At 40.4% G+C, this 17038-nt stretch overlaps 2 protein-coding genes across 8 annotated transcripts in view; one reads left to right on the forward strand and one right to left on the reverse strand.

Moving 5' to 3' along the window:
* Positions 1 to 17038, reverse strand: part of LOC311525982 (uncharacterized protein) — an 81621-nt gene that overhangs the window by 27374 nt on the left and 37209 nt on the right. The window lies entirely within an intron of this gene.
* Positions 788 to 16115, forward strand: LOC311525980 (homeobox protein CDX-1-like; the record flags this gene model as incomplete). The annotated part of the gene is made up of 3 exons (XM_084638536.1): positions 788 to 1235; positions 11256 to 11401; positions 15867 to 16115. The coding sequence occupies 3 exons, from the start codon at positions 788 to 790 to the stop codon at positions 16113 to 16115; spliced, it is 843 nt and encodes a 280-aa protein (XP_084494662.1).

Genomic DNA, 17038 nt, shown 5'->3' on the forward strand with positions numbered 1-17038 from the left:
CCTGAGTGATATCAGTTTCATTGGCATAAGTGGCAGCGTGCACAGTGCTATGTCGGTGGCGGCTTCATTGGGGGTGGTTACACGAGAGATCTTACAGCAGTGCAGCTGCATCGATACAGCTGTGCCGCTGTTAGCTCGCTGGTGTAAACATAGCCTTAGAGCCTCGACTCTAATTCTGTTTGTGAGCTCCTTGTGGTACGGACCTGTCCTCCCCTGTGCTCTGTGCAGTACCAAGCATACTGCAGGCATGAAACAAATAATAACTACAGTGGTGAGCATTTCCTTACTCATATTTTCCTGTATTTTTCAGTGTATTCACATAAAAACTTCTTTAGAAACCACTTAGTGTTCAACCAGCTTATTTCTTTAGCTTTCTAAGAAAGTCTTAGGTTAATTATGTGTGGAACATGGCTCCAAGACTAAGGCAGGTCAGAGTGTATTAAAGGGGATGGGACCAGGATGGATACATAAAAAATCTGTGAGAAAGGAAGCACCAGAACTAGCAGCAAGGTGGGGCTGCCTGGATGGTCAGCCCTTCATTTGAATGCAAATGTAATTTTGGGGCAGGCAGTTATCTGTGACATCAGGCAGAACCTTAGTAAACTGTTACTACCAGCACCTGGTAACACCATTGTTAATCATGTGTAGTAAAGAGACATCAGGGCTAGCATGAGTCATTTATAGAGCCAGTTGGGGCTAGAAAAGAGAGAGAAAGAAGGAGGAAGGCAGGAAGAGATCAAACAAACACTGTGAGGAGCAGGATGTCCTGGCAAGACAAAGCCAGGCTATGAGCATCATGTACGTGAGTTATCTTTTGGATAAAGAAACCAGCATGTATCCAGGATCTGTAAGGTGCAACAACAACAACAACAACCTGCCAGTGCAAAACTTTGTCTCCACTCCATCCTATTCAGATTACATGGGATATCATCATGTGCCAAGTATGGACAACCAAGGACAGTCTTTGGGAGCTTGGGGATCTCACTATGGCACGCAAAGGGAGGATTGGAATACTTATGGCCCAGGACCCTCCAGTACAGTTTCTGCTGCACAAATCAATGGCTCATCTCCGGGACAGATCTCCTACAGCTCTGCTGATTACAATTCCCTGAATCCTGCTGGATCTGGGGTTTTACCTCCTTTAGGTACAATTAACACAGAGCAAATCTCTCCCAACAGTCAAAGGCACAGCTCTTATGAATGGATGAGGAAAACGGTGCAATCCACTTCCACAGGTATGTGGGTACTGAGGTTTATGCTGAGAAGGGCTTTCACTTTTTTTACCCAGTTTCTAGTTCATAAGAAAAGCTAGGAAGTATGCAGTGAGAGGAAGAATCCTGATCATTTTGATGGGTTCTTTTACTATCAGTTAAATATTGATTCTGCTCTTGAATGATGTCTTTGATCACATGCTGATTTATTACATTGCCATTCCTAATTTTTAGTATTCGGGCACATGGGAAGCAACCTCTTTGGGCTGTAAAAAAACTGCTCAATGCAGGGAAGTTACTCCATTTGTGATAAAATGTGAAATGGAGTAACTGGATCATTGAAGAATATGATTCCAGTGAGAATCTTAAAGATCACAAGTGTATTAAAAGCATTGAATTTTTTTTGTAACTTTCCATATTACTTTTCCTCTGGTCTCACAGTAAGCGTGAAAAAATACAGGCCAAAACTATATATTTGGAAATGTGTCAGAAACAGGGATTATAATAGAAATGCTCTCTCTGGCCCTGCAGACCTTACTCAGGTAAATAGGCCCACTAGATTCAATAAGATCTGTAGTATCATGCCACTAGCACAGAGTCAATACCATAGCTCCTTTTAAAAAAATTAGCATTTCAAGAGTGAATAAATGAGAGTGGATGAAAGGGCTTACTTCACTTTATAGATGGTGTCTTAGAAAAGGCAGGAATACAGACATCCATGGTTACACAGCTAGTCAAATACCTTGACAGGTCAATTTCTGATTTATAATAGTGAGCAAGTAAAAGCAATAGGTTGCATTTACCATCTTATGCGTAAAAGTAAGTCATGAAGCATTCAGAAAAGCAAAAAAGCAAAAATGAAGCAAAAAGGCTGCCTGGAAAGAACTAAGGAAAAGTTAATTGTGAAGGCACCTGATCCTGTGAAGTGCTGAGCACTCCTGGCTCCCATTGGCCTCCGTACCTCTTGGAGGCACTCAGAACCTCTTGGAGGTGCTCAGAGTCCTTCAATCAGTTGCAGTTCATGAAATTTCCTTTTCTTCTCTCCCAATCTCTGCCCCATGCACTACTGTAAGCAATGTTGAGGGTTTTTTAAAGTAGGAATTAAAACTGTCAATTTTGGGGTAAAAACAAAAAATAAATCTTAAATCATCAGTCAAAAGAAATACAGAAAATCATACATTAAAATGGTGCATCAGATTTCCTAAAGCCAGATTGTGATAAATTTATTAATGCTGAATAGTCTCTAATTCCGTGAGTAATCCCACCGAAATCAGTGGGATAAATTGTGGAGTAGGGTACTACTCTGGATGAGTAAGGACAGCACAGTTCACCCCCTAAAAATAAATATATGCACCAGGTTTTTTTAAAATCGTATTTGCTTCTGACTCACCGTTCCCCAACTGAAACGCAAACCAGGGGCCTAATCCCGCCATTATGCCTTGGCATAGTGCATCCTATTTGTGAGTAGTCCCAGGGAAGGCAATGAGATTACTCATAAGTGTTTTCAATATTGGGGCTCAAATCTAAAAGTGACACTATGTCTCCCAAGTAACAACCCAGGTTGCCACAAGCCCCTGTGGGAGTCTAAGAAATGCTGTCAAGAATATAGAGCTACAGAGAGTTGGCGGTAACACACCAGATGGCAGGAAAACCTATTCCAAATAAAATAATCCCCTCTTGCTCCACCCCCAGCCAGAATTGTCGGAACTCCGACAGACCCCACACTACTTTTTCTTTCTTCCCCTGAGCCCCACCTGTATTTTTATTCCTGTCTTTCTAGATGGCAAGCTTTTTGGGACAGGAACTCGTCTCCTTATCTGGCTGTGCAGTGCCAAATATACTGTGGGTCCTGTATAATAAATAACAAACAATAACATTCCGATCACCCATCTAACTAGCAAACCTTAGGCTCTTTCACACTCATCCTGCCAGGGCCTGATCCTATAAAGTGCATCACACTCATCTGAGGCATGGGGCACCTAGTAGGAATTCAGGGTGCTGCTAACACATTTCCGCTCTACAGCACCTGGTTCTACAAGCCACTGAGTGCCCTCAACTTTTTTGTGCTTAAAAGGAGTTGAAGGTGTTTAGCTCTTTGCAGGATCAAGCCTCGCAAATATACAAATAATTATTATCCAAGGCCCAAATCCTCAAAGGTATTTAGGAGCATAACTCCCATTAAAATAAATGGGAATTAAGTGCCTTAATATCTCTGAGGATCTGGCCTAAATGCCTATAGGGGACTAACTCCCACTGATATTCAGTGGGAGCCTATTGACTTAATGGGTATTGGATCAGGTCCTCAGGTCCTTGTCAAAGATTTGCTTCATTCTGAACAATAGTATCAAAACAACAGCTTTTCTTTCCTGCCTCCTCTTCCCTTTACTAATTATTTTTTAAGCCAGGAAAGCTCAGCTCAGATACAACAGCTGTCTAAGTGGGGCCCTGATTCTAGCCCTAATCCTGTTTCTTCTTGTCTTTGTTTTCAGAAGAGCAAATATTTCCCCATTTTCCAGCAGGATTAAAATTAACAGCAGTAGCACACAACACGTATAGGCCATGATTCAATAAAGCACTTTGGCATGTGCTTAATTTTGAGCGTGAGTTTTCCTATTACCCTTGAGCACATGAGTAGTCCTGTTACACATGTTCAAATGCTTTGCTGGATTGGGATTAGCAAGCTCAGCACTTTGTAGGATTGAATCCATTACACTTTGCACCCTCAAAGCCTTGTACTGTACAGACACTGATCCCTATCTAGGAGTCTTTCTAGGCTAAAATCACCACTGATTTCAAGAGTTGTTTTGCCTAAGGAAGGACTGCAGGATCAGGCCCACTGTTGAATTAGAAATCTAACAACCTGTGAAGTAGATAAGCGTATTATCCCTATTTTACAGATGGAAAACTTGAGGCTCAGAGGCTGACGTACCTACAGTCCCTCAACCAGTGGAAGAAATGAATCAGATGAATAAATTACTATTTGCTGTTTAAATGCTGTGAAACTATAACAATACAGCTAAGTGCCATGTCCAATAAAAATACAGTTTAATTATTGAGACAATTATATTAAAGCAAGATGATTTTTGCAAGATGACCTTGCAATCCTGCAAAAAATTACTCCTATTAGTAATTCCCTTTGAAGTCAGCAGAGCTACTTGTATTAGGATCACTCACATGAGCAGTCCACACATGTGAGTAAAGGCTACAGGTGTGGGCCCTACACTGATTTTGTGGTGGGTTTTCTTTGTTGTTTTCTGGACTCATGCCCTGATGAATGTGGAAGGAAAATGTTTAACCTATTCTCTACTCTTCTCTTATCCCCTGGTCATCTTTCCACCTTTTGTTCTTCATTCCTATCATTCCTATGGATCTGGAAAGGGAAAAAAAGGAATGCAACATACTCTTACCTTAAGCCATTTTTCTTTCTTTTTTTTTAAAGTAATATTAATACCAGGTCCTCTACTGGTGTAAAGTCAAGTCAATGGAACTATGCTACACCAATGGAAACTCTGGTTTTAGTATTTAATATTAGAGGCCAGCCTATAAGTCTTGTGGTGCTAGAATGCATTACCATTCGGGAGATAATCTGACTGTGGTCCATCATTCTCAAGCTGGAAGACATGCTTCATTTTGAGCTGTAATGCCTTCTCTTACCAGCTTTAGAACTGGAGGGATTGGGTTCTGAGCCAGCACCCACCAACGTCAATGCCAACATTCTCATCAACTGCAGTGGATGCAGGATTGAGTGCTTGGTCTTTGCATGGATGAAGGTGCTGAGCATGCAGAAGAAAACAAAATGTATTAGACTTCAGAGAAAGGCTCAAGGGCAATTCCACGGAGAAAATGCTGAATATTAAATATTTACTATTTTTTATCCAATGATATAGCTGGAGCAAGGCTCCTCTCACTTATCCCCCTGCCCTCCAAAAAATTACCACTCAGAGCACAGAACAAAGCCAGGCCAACTATCACTGTAGGGTGCTTTATGTGAAAAAAAAATGGAAGCTCCCCCCATATTTTCAAAAGTATTCACAGGGTCAATTTTTGATGGAAGGTGGAAGAAAATCCACCCTGGAAAACATTACAAATCACCACAAGTTGGCTTCACTACTTTCATAGAGCTATTTTGTCATTTTCACTGAGGAGGAAGAAAGGTCACTTTTTGTTTTTAGAAAAAATAGCAACAAATTTGCAGTGAAACCATACCCCAACAAAGTATTTCTGTGACACTGGTGAAAACTTGCTTCTCCAGCAGTTTCACCAGCAGTGTGAATTTCTTCACACATCTGTAGGGTGGAAGAGAAGACCTGACATTAAATAGAAAGGGGGTAAGAAGGGTTTCTGATGGTGTAAAGAAGGGGAAGGAGGGAAACTTTGATTATGGGCAGAGCTTGTAATTTCCTGCACATGAAGACACGAAAGCTTATGCTCAAATAAATCGGTTAGTCTCTGAGGTGCCACTAGTCCTCCTTTTCTTTTTGCATATCTTCCTTGTTTAATTACAGCTTTCTTAGGACACAGGCTACACTTCCTGATGATGAACGATTCTGATGACATCACTGGCGCATGCACTACCCACAAAGATTATCTAATCTTTGAAGAGCATAGAAATCCCATCCCTTACCATCTTTAGAAAGGGGAAAATATTGTGGGAAAGAATCACATTCCTTTCAAAAGCCCAATCTTGCAAGGTGCTGAATGTCTAAAGAATGTATGAGAGAGCACTAACACTGCTACAACACTGCATATAAAACAATATATATAACACTTTTAGGAATTTCAATTCATCCCTTGCTTCCTTGGCTTTAGAGAATCACAAAAAGCAGATTTCTCCTGATCTGGTCACTTTCAAATCTATCCACACCTTCAACAGCTTGTACACTTTTGATAGCCAAAAATCAGACTATTGGGTAGGGAATCCATTCAATCAACAGAGGCTAGTGGGGGGAAAATGGAGAGCAATTCTGCTTTGGATTCAATTGATCTAATTTGGTTTACCTTAGTGCAGTATCTCCAAGTTTATACTGGCAAAACCAAGAACAGAATTTGGCCCATGAGTTTTAGCATAAAACAACAGACTAGATTCAAAGTAGAAAATCCAGGTATTACAAGTCAGGCAGAAGTCAACAAAACAAAAAGAAAAATTCTGCACTTAAAGTCTCATGATGGACCTTGACTCCAGTATGCTGCTCTTCTTCTCCCAGACCCACCATTCAGATCTGAGACAGAATTTCGTTCATACTTTGAAAACATGGGGCAAGATCCTGGTAAAATTGAAGCAAATAAGTAATTTTACTCATACGTGTAGTCCCACTTAACTCAATGGGACTTTTCCTGGGAGTAAAGTTACTGATACACATGTATGAAGGTTTGGGACAATGTAATGCTTCTGAAATGGAAAGATGCTAACCCTGTATTTTAACTATTAATGAATATGTTATACAGAATGGGGGACAGTGTTCCTTGTCTTAATTAATTCAAAACTGCTTTGGTTTCATAACTCTGTTGAAGTCAGGGAAGTTACCCCAAGGATGAGTTTGGCCCTTTCTATCACTACTCTACAAAGTAACCCCAGGCATATTTAGAGACAGGCTCAAAGCAAAACTCTGGATCCAAGGGCAAGCAAAATCAAAACCCAGATTTGGATTTGAATTTTGAAAATGCCCTCTGTCTTTGCAATGGACTGAATCGATACTTCCAATCCAGTCACCCTCAAATAGTGGGTTATACAAGAATCCAGATGTGAATTGTGTGTCTTGAACATATTTTGTGCCAGAATGTGTTCTCCATTCTACTAATTTCAGTTCCTCCCATTTAATTAGGTATACCCATTACCCCCCTCTGGCACAAGTTGCACCTATGTAACTGAGACCAAAATATGAGCCTCTATAATTAATATGATACTGTAGTATTGATCTAGCTCTCTCTATAGGCATAGGTAGATGCTAGATTTTTATGAAGGATGTTAGCTCACATAAGACAGAAGCTCCTAAACAGCTGAGAGAGGAGGCAATGAAAAAGGGGCCCGGGCCAGTTCTAATGCTAATTTATTTTGCTTTGTAAACTAGTTGTGAGGTCTGAGAGTATTTTTTTTCTTCCCTGGGCTACATTGTCTTGGGGTTTGAGGCCTATCTGTCATATTGAGGCAACAGACCCTTTTAACACTTCTCTTTGCTTTGATATGCAGCCCTGTCTCTTCCTTCTCCCTCTTTTCTTCAGCAGTTATATTGCCGGAAAGGGTGATGATTTTCACAGCAAATAAAGAGGCCTTCTCTTAGCTTTATTGTCTTCAGAAGAAATGCTCTGTGAATTTTATGACCAATGGGAAAGCTCTTCCCTTCCCCCCACTTAGATCCTGACCAGAGTCACAAAAATTGCTAGAGTAACTAGCCTTCCCTCTGTGGAATTGTTAAAACCCTTTTGCAAGGTGCAGTTTAAGTCGTAAATGTCAGGTGAACCCAATTTTTCCAAAGGCAATTTCAAATGAATTTTCAAACTTCCCTACACTTAAGCTGCTTTTCAGAACCAGGCTATCCACGTATTACTGCTTGGAGGGCATATTACAAAGTAGGTTAGACCTCTGACTTCTGCTAGCCTATTAGATCAAGCCTAAACATGTGCAATTCCATGACAGAGTCCCTCAAGAGAGAACATCTCTAGTTAAATCGATACCACACATTGACGATACCAGTCTGGCATCAGGAAAAGACTCAGGGGAAAAAAAAAGCCAAATAGGGCAAATTTTGCTCACTTGACTCACCTGTGTAGTTCCATAGACTCCAGTGAAACTATTCACCTGAGTAAAATTAGGAGGGTTGGCTAAAGGTTGGATTTAAAATTTATTTTTCAGCTTTAGAGGGGGAAACTGTAATTATTGTCTCCAAAAGGACTGTGAAAAAGCCAACAGCAGCATCTTTGTTGTTTATTGGCCAAATCCTTACAGCCTTGGAATTTTGGCTGCATAAAAACTGAGCAAGATCCTCAGGATTTGGGCCAGAAAGAATGAGAGACATGTCATTAAATGTAATGAATGGAATTACAGGGCTTTCATAATCTTGCAAATGGTTTGGGGTTAACTTTTGGTTTGGGAAGTTTGTTTTGATTTAGCTTTGGCAAGTGTATGAAAAACGTATTCCTTCACCCTCAATATAAAATGCTGTATGAATAATGGGGGTTTGACCCAGCTCCCAATAAAGGAATTGGAAAGAGTCCCATTGACTTAAATGGACAATAAAACATTCTCTTCTTAGATGCGCCAGGCAGACCTCAGCTCTGATATTCTCTTCTCCCAGTGGGTGCGTAAGGATTCTGAACACGTAGGAAAAGCAGAATATTTAAATCAAGAGCCACACCAGGCAAATCATAGAGAATTTTGCTCTTATTATTTACTTTTTAAAAAATCAACCCATCTCAACTAGATTTGTAAATTTCTGCTGCCTTGGTTTTAAACCATAAAGTACTATCATATTTAAAAAGAAACAGAAGTGTATTTGCATGATAATAAACAAGCACGACACGTATAGACAAATAGGTGCTGAGTTCTGCAAATATATTTAGCTTCTATTTCAGTTTAAAAAGCTAATAAAAATTCCTCCTGATGGATAATAAGAGTTTAATACTTAAAATCAGAAACTGAGAGGTTAGTCATGCTTATTCCAATTCTCTTCAGCCTACATAAATATCAAGTACATTTGGAGATAAAAGGGGATCTGATATTTGTTTATGGCTTCTGAATGTGAATAGAGTTCATGATAAGATCACCTTGTAGCTCTTTTGTGTACTTCATCTTAACACCACAATGGAGAGTTTAGGGAAACATTTTAGGCATTTTGTTCCACAGAATGACCCCAAATTCACATTATTAAGGGGAAAAAAACCTAAACAAAAACACAGGCTAGAGAGATCAAAAGAAGTTTAAAAAATATCAAGTAAGGCATTAAAGCACCACAGGTGACCATGTGTTAAACAAACAATTTACACTTCCAATGAATGAAAACAAATGTACTTGATATCTATGTAGGCTGAAGAGAATTACTGCTGTTTTTCAGGACCTCTTTAATTTTTTTGTCAGTAGTGTTTTGGAATTGGCATCACAGCTAACTTGACTATTGGAATAAGCATGATTGGGTTGACTCTGCTCTCACTCCAGCATAACACTGGTGTTATCTACATTGGCTTCAGTGCAGTTACGACAGATTTAAACCAATGTACTCAGAGCTGAATCAGTGGGACTCTTTCCTGGGGAAGGTGTCAGACTTGGTTGAAAGTATTCTTGGCTTTATGGACAGACTGGTTCTTAAACAAACAAACAAATATGAATAATAAGTATGAAGATGGACAAAAATATTTTTCCACACCAAAATGTTCAGGCCTGTCTTCAAATTATACAGATTTGACGAGAAATGTCCAGATTACTTAAATACATGTTAATACATAGTGCTTGCCCAAGGCTGAGCTATATGTATCATGGAGGCTAAAAATTCAGAGAGTAGGACCTTGTGTTCTTCAATCCTGGTGAACAGAGATCCCAGAAGAAAACAAGTCTGTCACACTCATTAGATCAGGTATCATTCATAGCCATAGGCAGAATATAATTTATTAATTATTTGTAATGAGGTAGCACCTAGGAGCTCTAGTCACGGAGTAGGATCCCATTGTGATTGGTTCTGGGGCCATGATGATCTGGACTTCAGCATTAACACAGGGGGAAGGCCAGTGAGAAAGGAAGCATCTATGGTCTTCTCCCTTTTTACTGCTGCTAGGACTGGCTGCCCGAAGAAGCTGTCTCATTATGGAATTAATAAAGTTGTAGCCTTTTGGGTGGTTTTGGAGAAGTCCCCCTTTTCCCTGAGAATCAGGCATTAACACACCTTTCTCAGGAAAAGGGTTTGTGAGTAAGCATGAGCCATCCTACCAGGCACGTGCATTCTCCAGACAGGTTGCAGGCCATAATGGGCCTTGAGAGTAATGCAGGCTCTGAGTTTTAAGGAGCTGTTTAGCGTTGGGGTAATGCAGACTCTGATAAGGCCTTGGTTTTAAACTGCTATTAATAATCACTAGGTCTGTGATGCTCTGACTGGATTTAAGCTTTGACAAAGGGGAGGGGAGGGAGGTGACAAAAGGAGCATCTATGGTCCTCCCCCTTTTTACTGCTAATAGGACTGTTTACCTCGAGAAATTATCCTGATGGAATTAATAAAGTTGCAGCCACATGGCCAGAAATTCCGGATGTCTGGATCTGTCCTCAATGGCTGCTGACATTCACAATTACTTTTTGACAGTCCATGTCAGCCATGTTCAGCCATGTCACGGACCCAGACTTGAAATGATGTAACGAGATTAGTAAAACACTGGATGCTGCAACTTTAGCATGGTCTCTACATCAAGCATTATCATTCTCTCAATCTCTATCTATTTTCAAATGAAAATATTTCATACTTCCATTCCTTGTGATGACATCCAGGCGGAGATAGTTTGTCTCCATCTTTTAACCCAAGGGACAAAAAGAGCTGCCAATCAAACTATAATAATAAACTCGGCACATATCAATCATTATCATGATTGTTTTTACAGCACCAAGAGTGCCAGACAGACAGTGTGCTTTATAGACAGTGAAAGAAGCCTTACAAATCCCCCTTTGAGGCAGGTATCATCTCTGTTTATGGAAACCGAGCAATAGAGATGTTTTGTGACTTACCTAAGTCCACAGAGGAAGTCTGTGTCAGAGCTAGGAATAGAACTCAGATTTCCTAACTACCAATCCTTAATCACAAAACCACACTTCCTCCCCAAAATGTGTTGATAAAGAAATCTGAGCATCCATTTGTCATCAGTTTACTTAAGAACAAAAGTAAAGTCTATGGGTCAGATTCAAATGTGGTGTAAATCAACACTAACTCTACTGAAGTCAATGGATTTACCCTGGAGTAAGTGAAAGAAGAATCAGGCCTCGAATTTTCAGGAACATTTTTTCAAATGTAAAACAGGTATTTTATGCTATTGAAGTTAAAAACTTTCGCTTGAAGCTATTTTCTTTCAAAACAGGTAAAACAAGAACAAGAGAGAAGTACCGGGTGGTTTACACAGATCATCAGAGATTAGAACTGGAGAAGGAATTTCATTACAACAGATACATTACAATCAGGAGGAAGTCTGAACTTGCAGCAAACCTAAGACTTTCCGAGAGACAGGTAGAGTATGGCTCACATACTCGGATTTCCCATGCATTGTTATTGTTGATCAGGAGATGACAAGACTGGTTAAAAACACAAGCATCCTAATGTCTCTAAGCACCAGACAACATGGCTGGACTCTGTTTGCAATGTACAAACCAGTAACTTATTCAGCAAAGTGTGATTACTCCCACTGGCCTTATCTCCACATTTCCCACCATTGCTACCACGGACTCAGCTGTATCAGTGGTGGCAATGATGCTAGTGCAAGTACAGACAAGGCACTGGCATCTGGCAGCCTTTTAAGCGGTGTTGTTTAGACCTGCTCTGAATAGGGACAGATGAGATGGTCTTAAAACACCAGCAGCTGCCAGGGGGCTTGTCTAACCTGGTGGGAAATTTTAGCAAAAAGTCCTAGGGTGAAATCTTGACCCCACTGAAGTCAATGGGAGTTTTGCTATTGACTTCAATGGGGCCAGGATTTCATCCTTAGTTTAGACATAGTAAGTCCAGTTGACAAGCTCAAGTATATTTAGGAAGGTATTTATTTTTCCCCTGGGTTCCTCTTGACGTTGACGATTCCCTCCTCCCTCAATATTTCCTCCATTCTATCCTCTAATCTTGAGGTTCTATATTCTAGCCAAGAGCTGAATAAAGTTTGCTCTGGAATCCATCAATGTCAGACTCCTAAATCAGGTGTTTGCAATGGCTGTGCACTGCTCCTGCAGTGCTTCCAGCCTTTTCTTCCTCCTACCACTTGAGCTGGAAACATGGCCTCTAGCTCTAAAACACCTCCAACTCCAGCTGGTCCAGGAAGCAAGACACTGAGATAAGAAGTCTAGCTGGATCACCCACAGAGCAATGCATATAATTATTCCTTGGGCTAACATAATATGTTCTATTTCATGTTACCTGGGAGATCCTTTAATCATTGCACTGAAACTAGGCAATGAAATACAGAATTATGAGTTTTATTGATTGAGCTCTCTGAATAATTCTTGTTGGGTAATATATGCAACAATTTCACCTTGTTTTGTTTGCAAATTGTCTGCAAAAACATCAAGATTTCTCCAGTTGTTCAATGAATAATGTGCCTGACTCTCCTCTTTTTTGTACCGTGTGATGTGCAAAGTGGATGTAAAAGCTACCAGATCAGATTGGTAGCATTGTACATCCAGTCTGCCCTCAATTTACAAAGGTGTAAATGACAACATATGGTGAAGTGGAGAAACAGGCTTAAATTTCATTAATAAGTATTGAGCTGCAGCGAGTTAGCAAGTAATTCATTACACATATTTGACTACCAGACACTTGAGTTGTTTTAACTGGACATTTGAGTCACATTATATATATTTATTCCCTGATTGGATAAACAAATTCTTCATATCTGGATTTACGTATGCCCACGATTACTAATTCAAGTTTCACTTTCTGTGAATATTCAGCCCAGTCATGTAATGTTTGAGTTACTTTGTATCTTAGGCCTCCTCTAATCACAAAAGCTGTATGTAGGGCTTTAATTATGCCAGTATGGTTACCGTGTTACAACGCCTCACCACCACCCCACTGTGGATGTAGTTATACTCATATAGCTTATTGCCATTCAGGAAGGGGTATCAGCAATACCAAGGCCATGTCTATACTACCCGCCAGATCAGCGGGTAGTGATTGATGTATCAGGGATCGATTTATCGCATCTAGTGTAGGCGCGATAAATCGATCCCTGATCGCTCTGCCGTCGACTCCGGAACTCCACCAGGGCGAGAGGCAGAAGTGGAGTCGACGGGGGAGCGGTGGCCATCGATCCTGTGCCGCAAGGACGTGAAGTAAGTGATTCTAAGTCGATCTAAGATACGTCGACTTCAGCTACACTATTCTCCCCCTCCCACCCCTCCCCCCAGTGTAGACCAGGCCCAATATAAGGCATCTGTTATACCATTATAACGGTGTCTACATTCGAGGTTATATTTTTGGTTTTAAAAAAATCACATACCTAACCCAACAGAATTATACCAGTGCAAAAACTGTGTGTACAACAGACCTTAGATTAGATCAGTGATAACACTGATGGTTTTTGGACAGGCTGTTGTGCCTGTGAGAAAAATGTGCGTGATAGTTGCCACATAGCGTAAAGTGACTGTAGGCAAGATTTTGTAGCTTTGGTACAGTAGGTGCTGATAATCTGGGAAGCAGGGAAATTCATTCACCCCGTGAGATACTGGGAGAAATGGATCCTCTTATAACCCCAGAAATAGCTCATATGGATGGGAGGAGGGGTTCTTTCCTGCAAATTAAAAATTAAAATACAAAAAGGTGATTGTGATTGGTTAAAGACTCTACTAACATTAATGAATGATACTGACATATATATATATATATATATATATATACACACACACACACACAGAAAGCATGCACACAACATTTTGCTTTGATGGATCTCAAAATACTTTACAAACTTTACCACAGATACATATGTATTGTTTTACCCACATCTCAAATATAGCCACTGTTGAAATGAAACACAGCAATTATTTACCTAGGGACAGCAATGCTACAGAACAGTGTTTGGACAAGAAAAATTAATACTAAATCCAACTGAAATTGCTTTTGGAAATGTAGTAAGCAAAATGGGCCTGTTGTTAGGGGAAGACAGAAACAAGTGAGCAGGGGTGGAGGGTGTTGAGGCGGATGCTGGGGAACAAGGAAGAAGAAGGAGAGAATTAGACTGGGAGAAAGAAAACTATTTGTAGAGCAACTCAACAAGGGAAAATGTCCCCACGGCCCCACAGTCTGTGACCCACAAGCCCAAGTCAGCTGGCATGGGCCAGCCGCAGGTATTTAAATATAATTTAGACATACCCTTAGACAGGACAGTAATGGGGGAGCTATAGCATTACCTAAAAATGAATAAGTCTCTTATTTTGGGTTTTGCCACCATATAATTTTTTTCTAAAACAAAGAAATTTGGAATTTTAAAAATTCTTCGGCATAGCACCTATGGAGAACACCCATTTTTATTGCTTTGCCTTCTCTCAGCTCACCACAGTCTGTGCCTTTCCATGATGCTGGCAAAAAATAATTGCTCAATGAATCCCATTTCTCATTAATTCACAAATTTCTCCTAGGATTATAAAAAATTGGTTGCAACACTACTCTGTTTCTGATCTGAACATCAAAAGGATGGCAGATTTTTTTAAATTGTCATGATAATTTTGCCTCAGTAAACAGATTAGACTTCATACAGAACTACTTATGCAGTTCCTTAGCTGGTATTAATTGGGGTCAGTTTACACTAGCTGAGGATCTGCCCCATGATCATTATAGATGCAACAGAACTTTTCACAAGAGTAATGAGTAAACCCTAGATTCCATTACATTCTGCTGCCTCAAAATACCCCTTCCCCCATAGTTTCAATTGGACACAATATTCTTCATTAGCTATCCTACACTGTTGCTGATTCTTTATTGCCTACCCTAAAAAAACTGTAAGTGTTATTGCAGCATTCTCTTCAACCATTGCTTCATTTCACCGCAAAGGTGGCTGCATTTCAGTTGAGAGTGAAGTAATGAATTGAGTATGTAGTTATCATTCTGCCCTTCAACGTGTGTGCACATTGCCCATTGACTTCAATAGACTGTATGCACATATATACTGAAGGGCAGAATTTGGTCCATATCTGTTTGTAAAGCACTTTAGGGTCCTTCTGTTTGAGAGAAACAACAGAAATGTAAACCATTAACATTATTCTGGAACACAGCAGAATACTATGTAAATCGTGTAGCAGGCCTCAGCCTAGCACTCCTTACCTAAAAGGTGAGGTCAACCCAGCATAAAGAAATAATTATTAAAAGATGTATTTCTGAGTTAAACTGGAATATAGGTCACTGAAAATGATTTTTAATAAGAAAGGGAGTTGAAAGGTAAGTTTTAAAAAAGGCTGTTTTCTCTGTCCCAAGTGGAAGAGCTGGGGTCATCTTACAAATTATGAGCAAACTTTTCAAATGTGTATGCCTAAACAGACAGCTAAATCCATATTGAGGAACTGGTATAAATCAGGACCAACTCCACAGAAGCCAACAGAGTTACCCTGCTGTAAATTTGATGAATGTGAGAAGAGAAAAATGGCCTGGGTAAATTGGCCCTGATCCTTTGATTTGGCCAAGCTGGACTCAGTGCACAAGCAAGGCAGGGGCTAAGGTGGCTGTAACACTACTTCTTTGCTCCCCTGATCTCTGGGGCTATTGATGCCAGGTCAGTCCACACCATTAATTAGAGCAGTCTCAAGCAACTGGACATCACAGTGATGCATGCAACATAAGAATTTAAGTAAGATTTTGTACACACAACCTAAATATGTTACATATAAAAGGGCCAAAAAATAAGACTCTAAAAACAATAAATCTCCCAACACTGAGAAGCTGACTTATCAGACTGCATTCTGTTACCTCTTGAAACACCTTTTCCTTTGTTCCTCTGCAGGTGAAAATCTGGTTCCAGAATCGCAGAGCCAAAGAAAGAAAGTTAATGAAGAAGAAAATGACTCATTTTGATGGCACCAGCCTTGGCTCTATGCAGAGTGACTCTGGCTCAGTGAGCCCCATCCCAGTACATAACCCACAGACTCATTCGGAAATGTCCAGTTCTTTATTTCCCCCGCCACCTCCTCCGCTTCCAATGAACAGCTTACAGCACAATGGGAACCTTCAGCAGGTTGTGGCCTCTCAGTAAGTCCATTCAAAGAGTTATTTTATAAAGAACATTATAAACCAACAGTACATGGAGCACTACCGTTCAAAAGGGGACAGGACAGCCAGAGCTGTTTCGCAAGAAATTCCAGCATCACAACAGCCTTGTGCGCAAAGGGTCCACGTACAATCAACTAAGGGCCAAATCCCCAGGGCCTGTGAAAGGACAGTGGAAAATCCCCAAAGCCAATGGAACTACTGTGTGCAAAGGGTCCTGGTTGGATGCTACATGGGGATGCCAGACCCTCTCTGGGCCACAAAGCAGGCATTTCCCATGGCAGTGCAGAGGGTGGGCTGGGAACAAGGGGTGTCCAGTTGTTCTGCTACTATGTGGATCCACTAGCCAAAAGATGTATGAAGTGGACCACAGGCAATGCTGCATTCCTGAGAGCAAAACAGGGACTGTGCATGTGCTCTGTGCCCTGCCACTGGATTAAGAGGGAAGATTCCTCCCCCTTCTCATCCTTATGTAGGTCCCACGTGCTAATTTCACTTTCTCAAGCTTTGCACATGGGTCCAGGATTTGGCCCTGAAAAACTAGTTCATGCTTTGGACGACTTGATTGAAAACCTAGATCAAGGTAGCTACAGACTGCTGAGTTATTGTTGGGGAGGGTCCAGCTTGATTTTTTTTTTTTTTAAACAGAAATCACTTCCAAGGCTAAATAATACTAGAACAAACACGCGCTCTTCAAATCATCCCATAAATGTTTCTGGAGAAACATTATGGAACTGTGAATCTTGGCCCATTTTCACTCATGGTGGAAGAGATCATTTCAGTCCATTTTGTTTCTTAAAGAAATAGTGAAGGGAGAAAAATTCTTAAAACTTAGATATACTTAAGGGAACAATTGCATTTTGTGAGACAATGAAACCATAGATAAAGACACATCTAATGCATCCAAAT

The sequence above is a fragment of the Lepidochelys olivacea genome (assembly GCF_965140295.1).
Source record: "Lepidochelys olivacea isolate rLepOli2 genome assembly, chromosome: 9".
NCBI lineage: Eukaryota > Metazoa > Chordata > Testudines > Cheloniidae > Lepidochelys > Lepidochelys olivacea.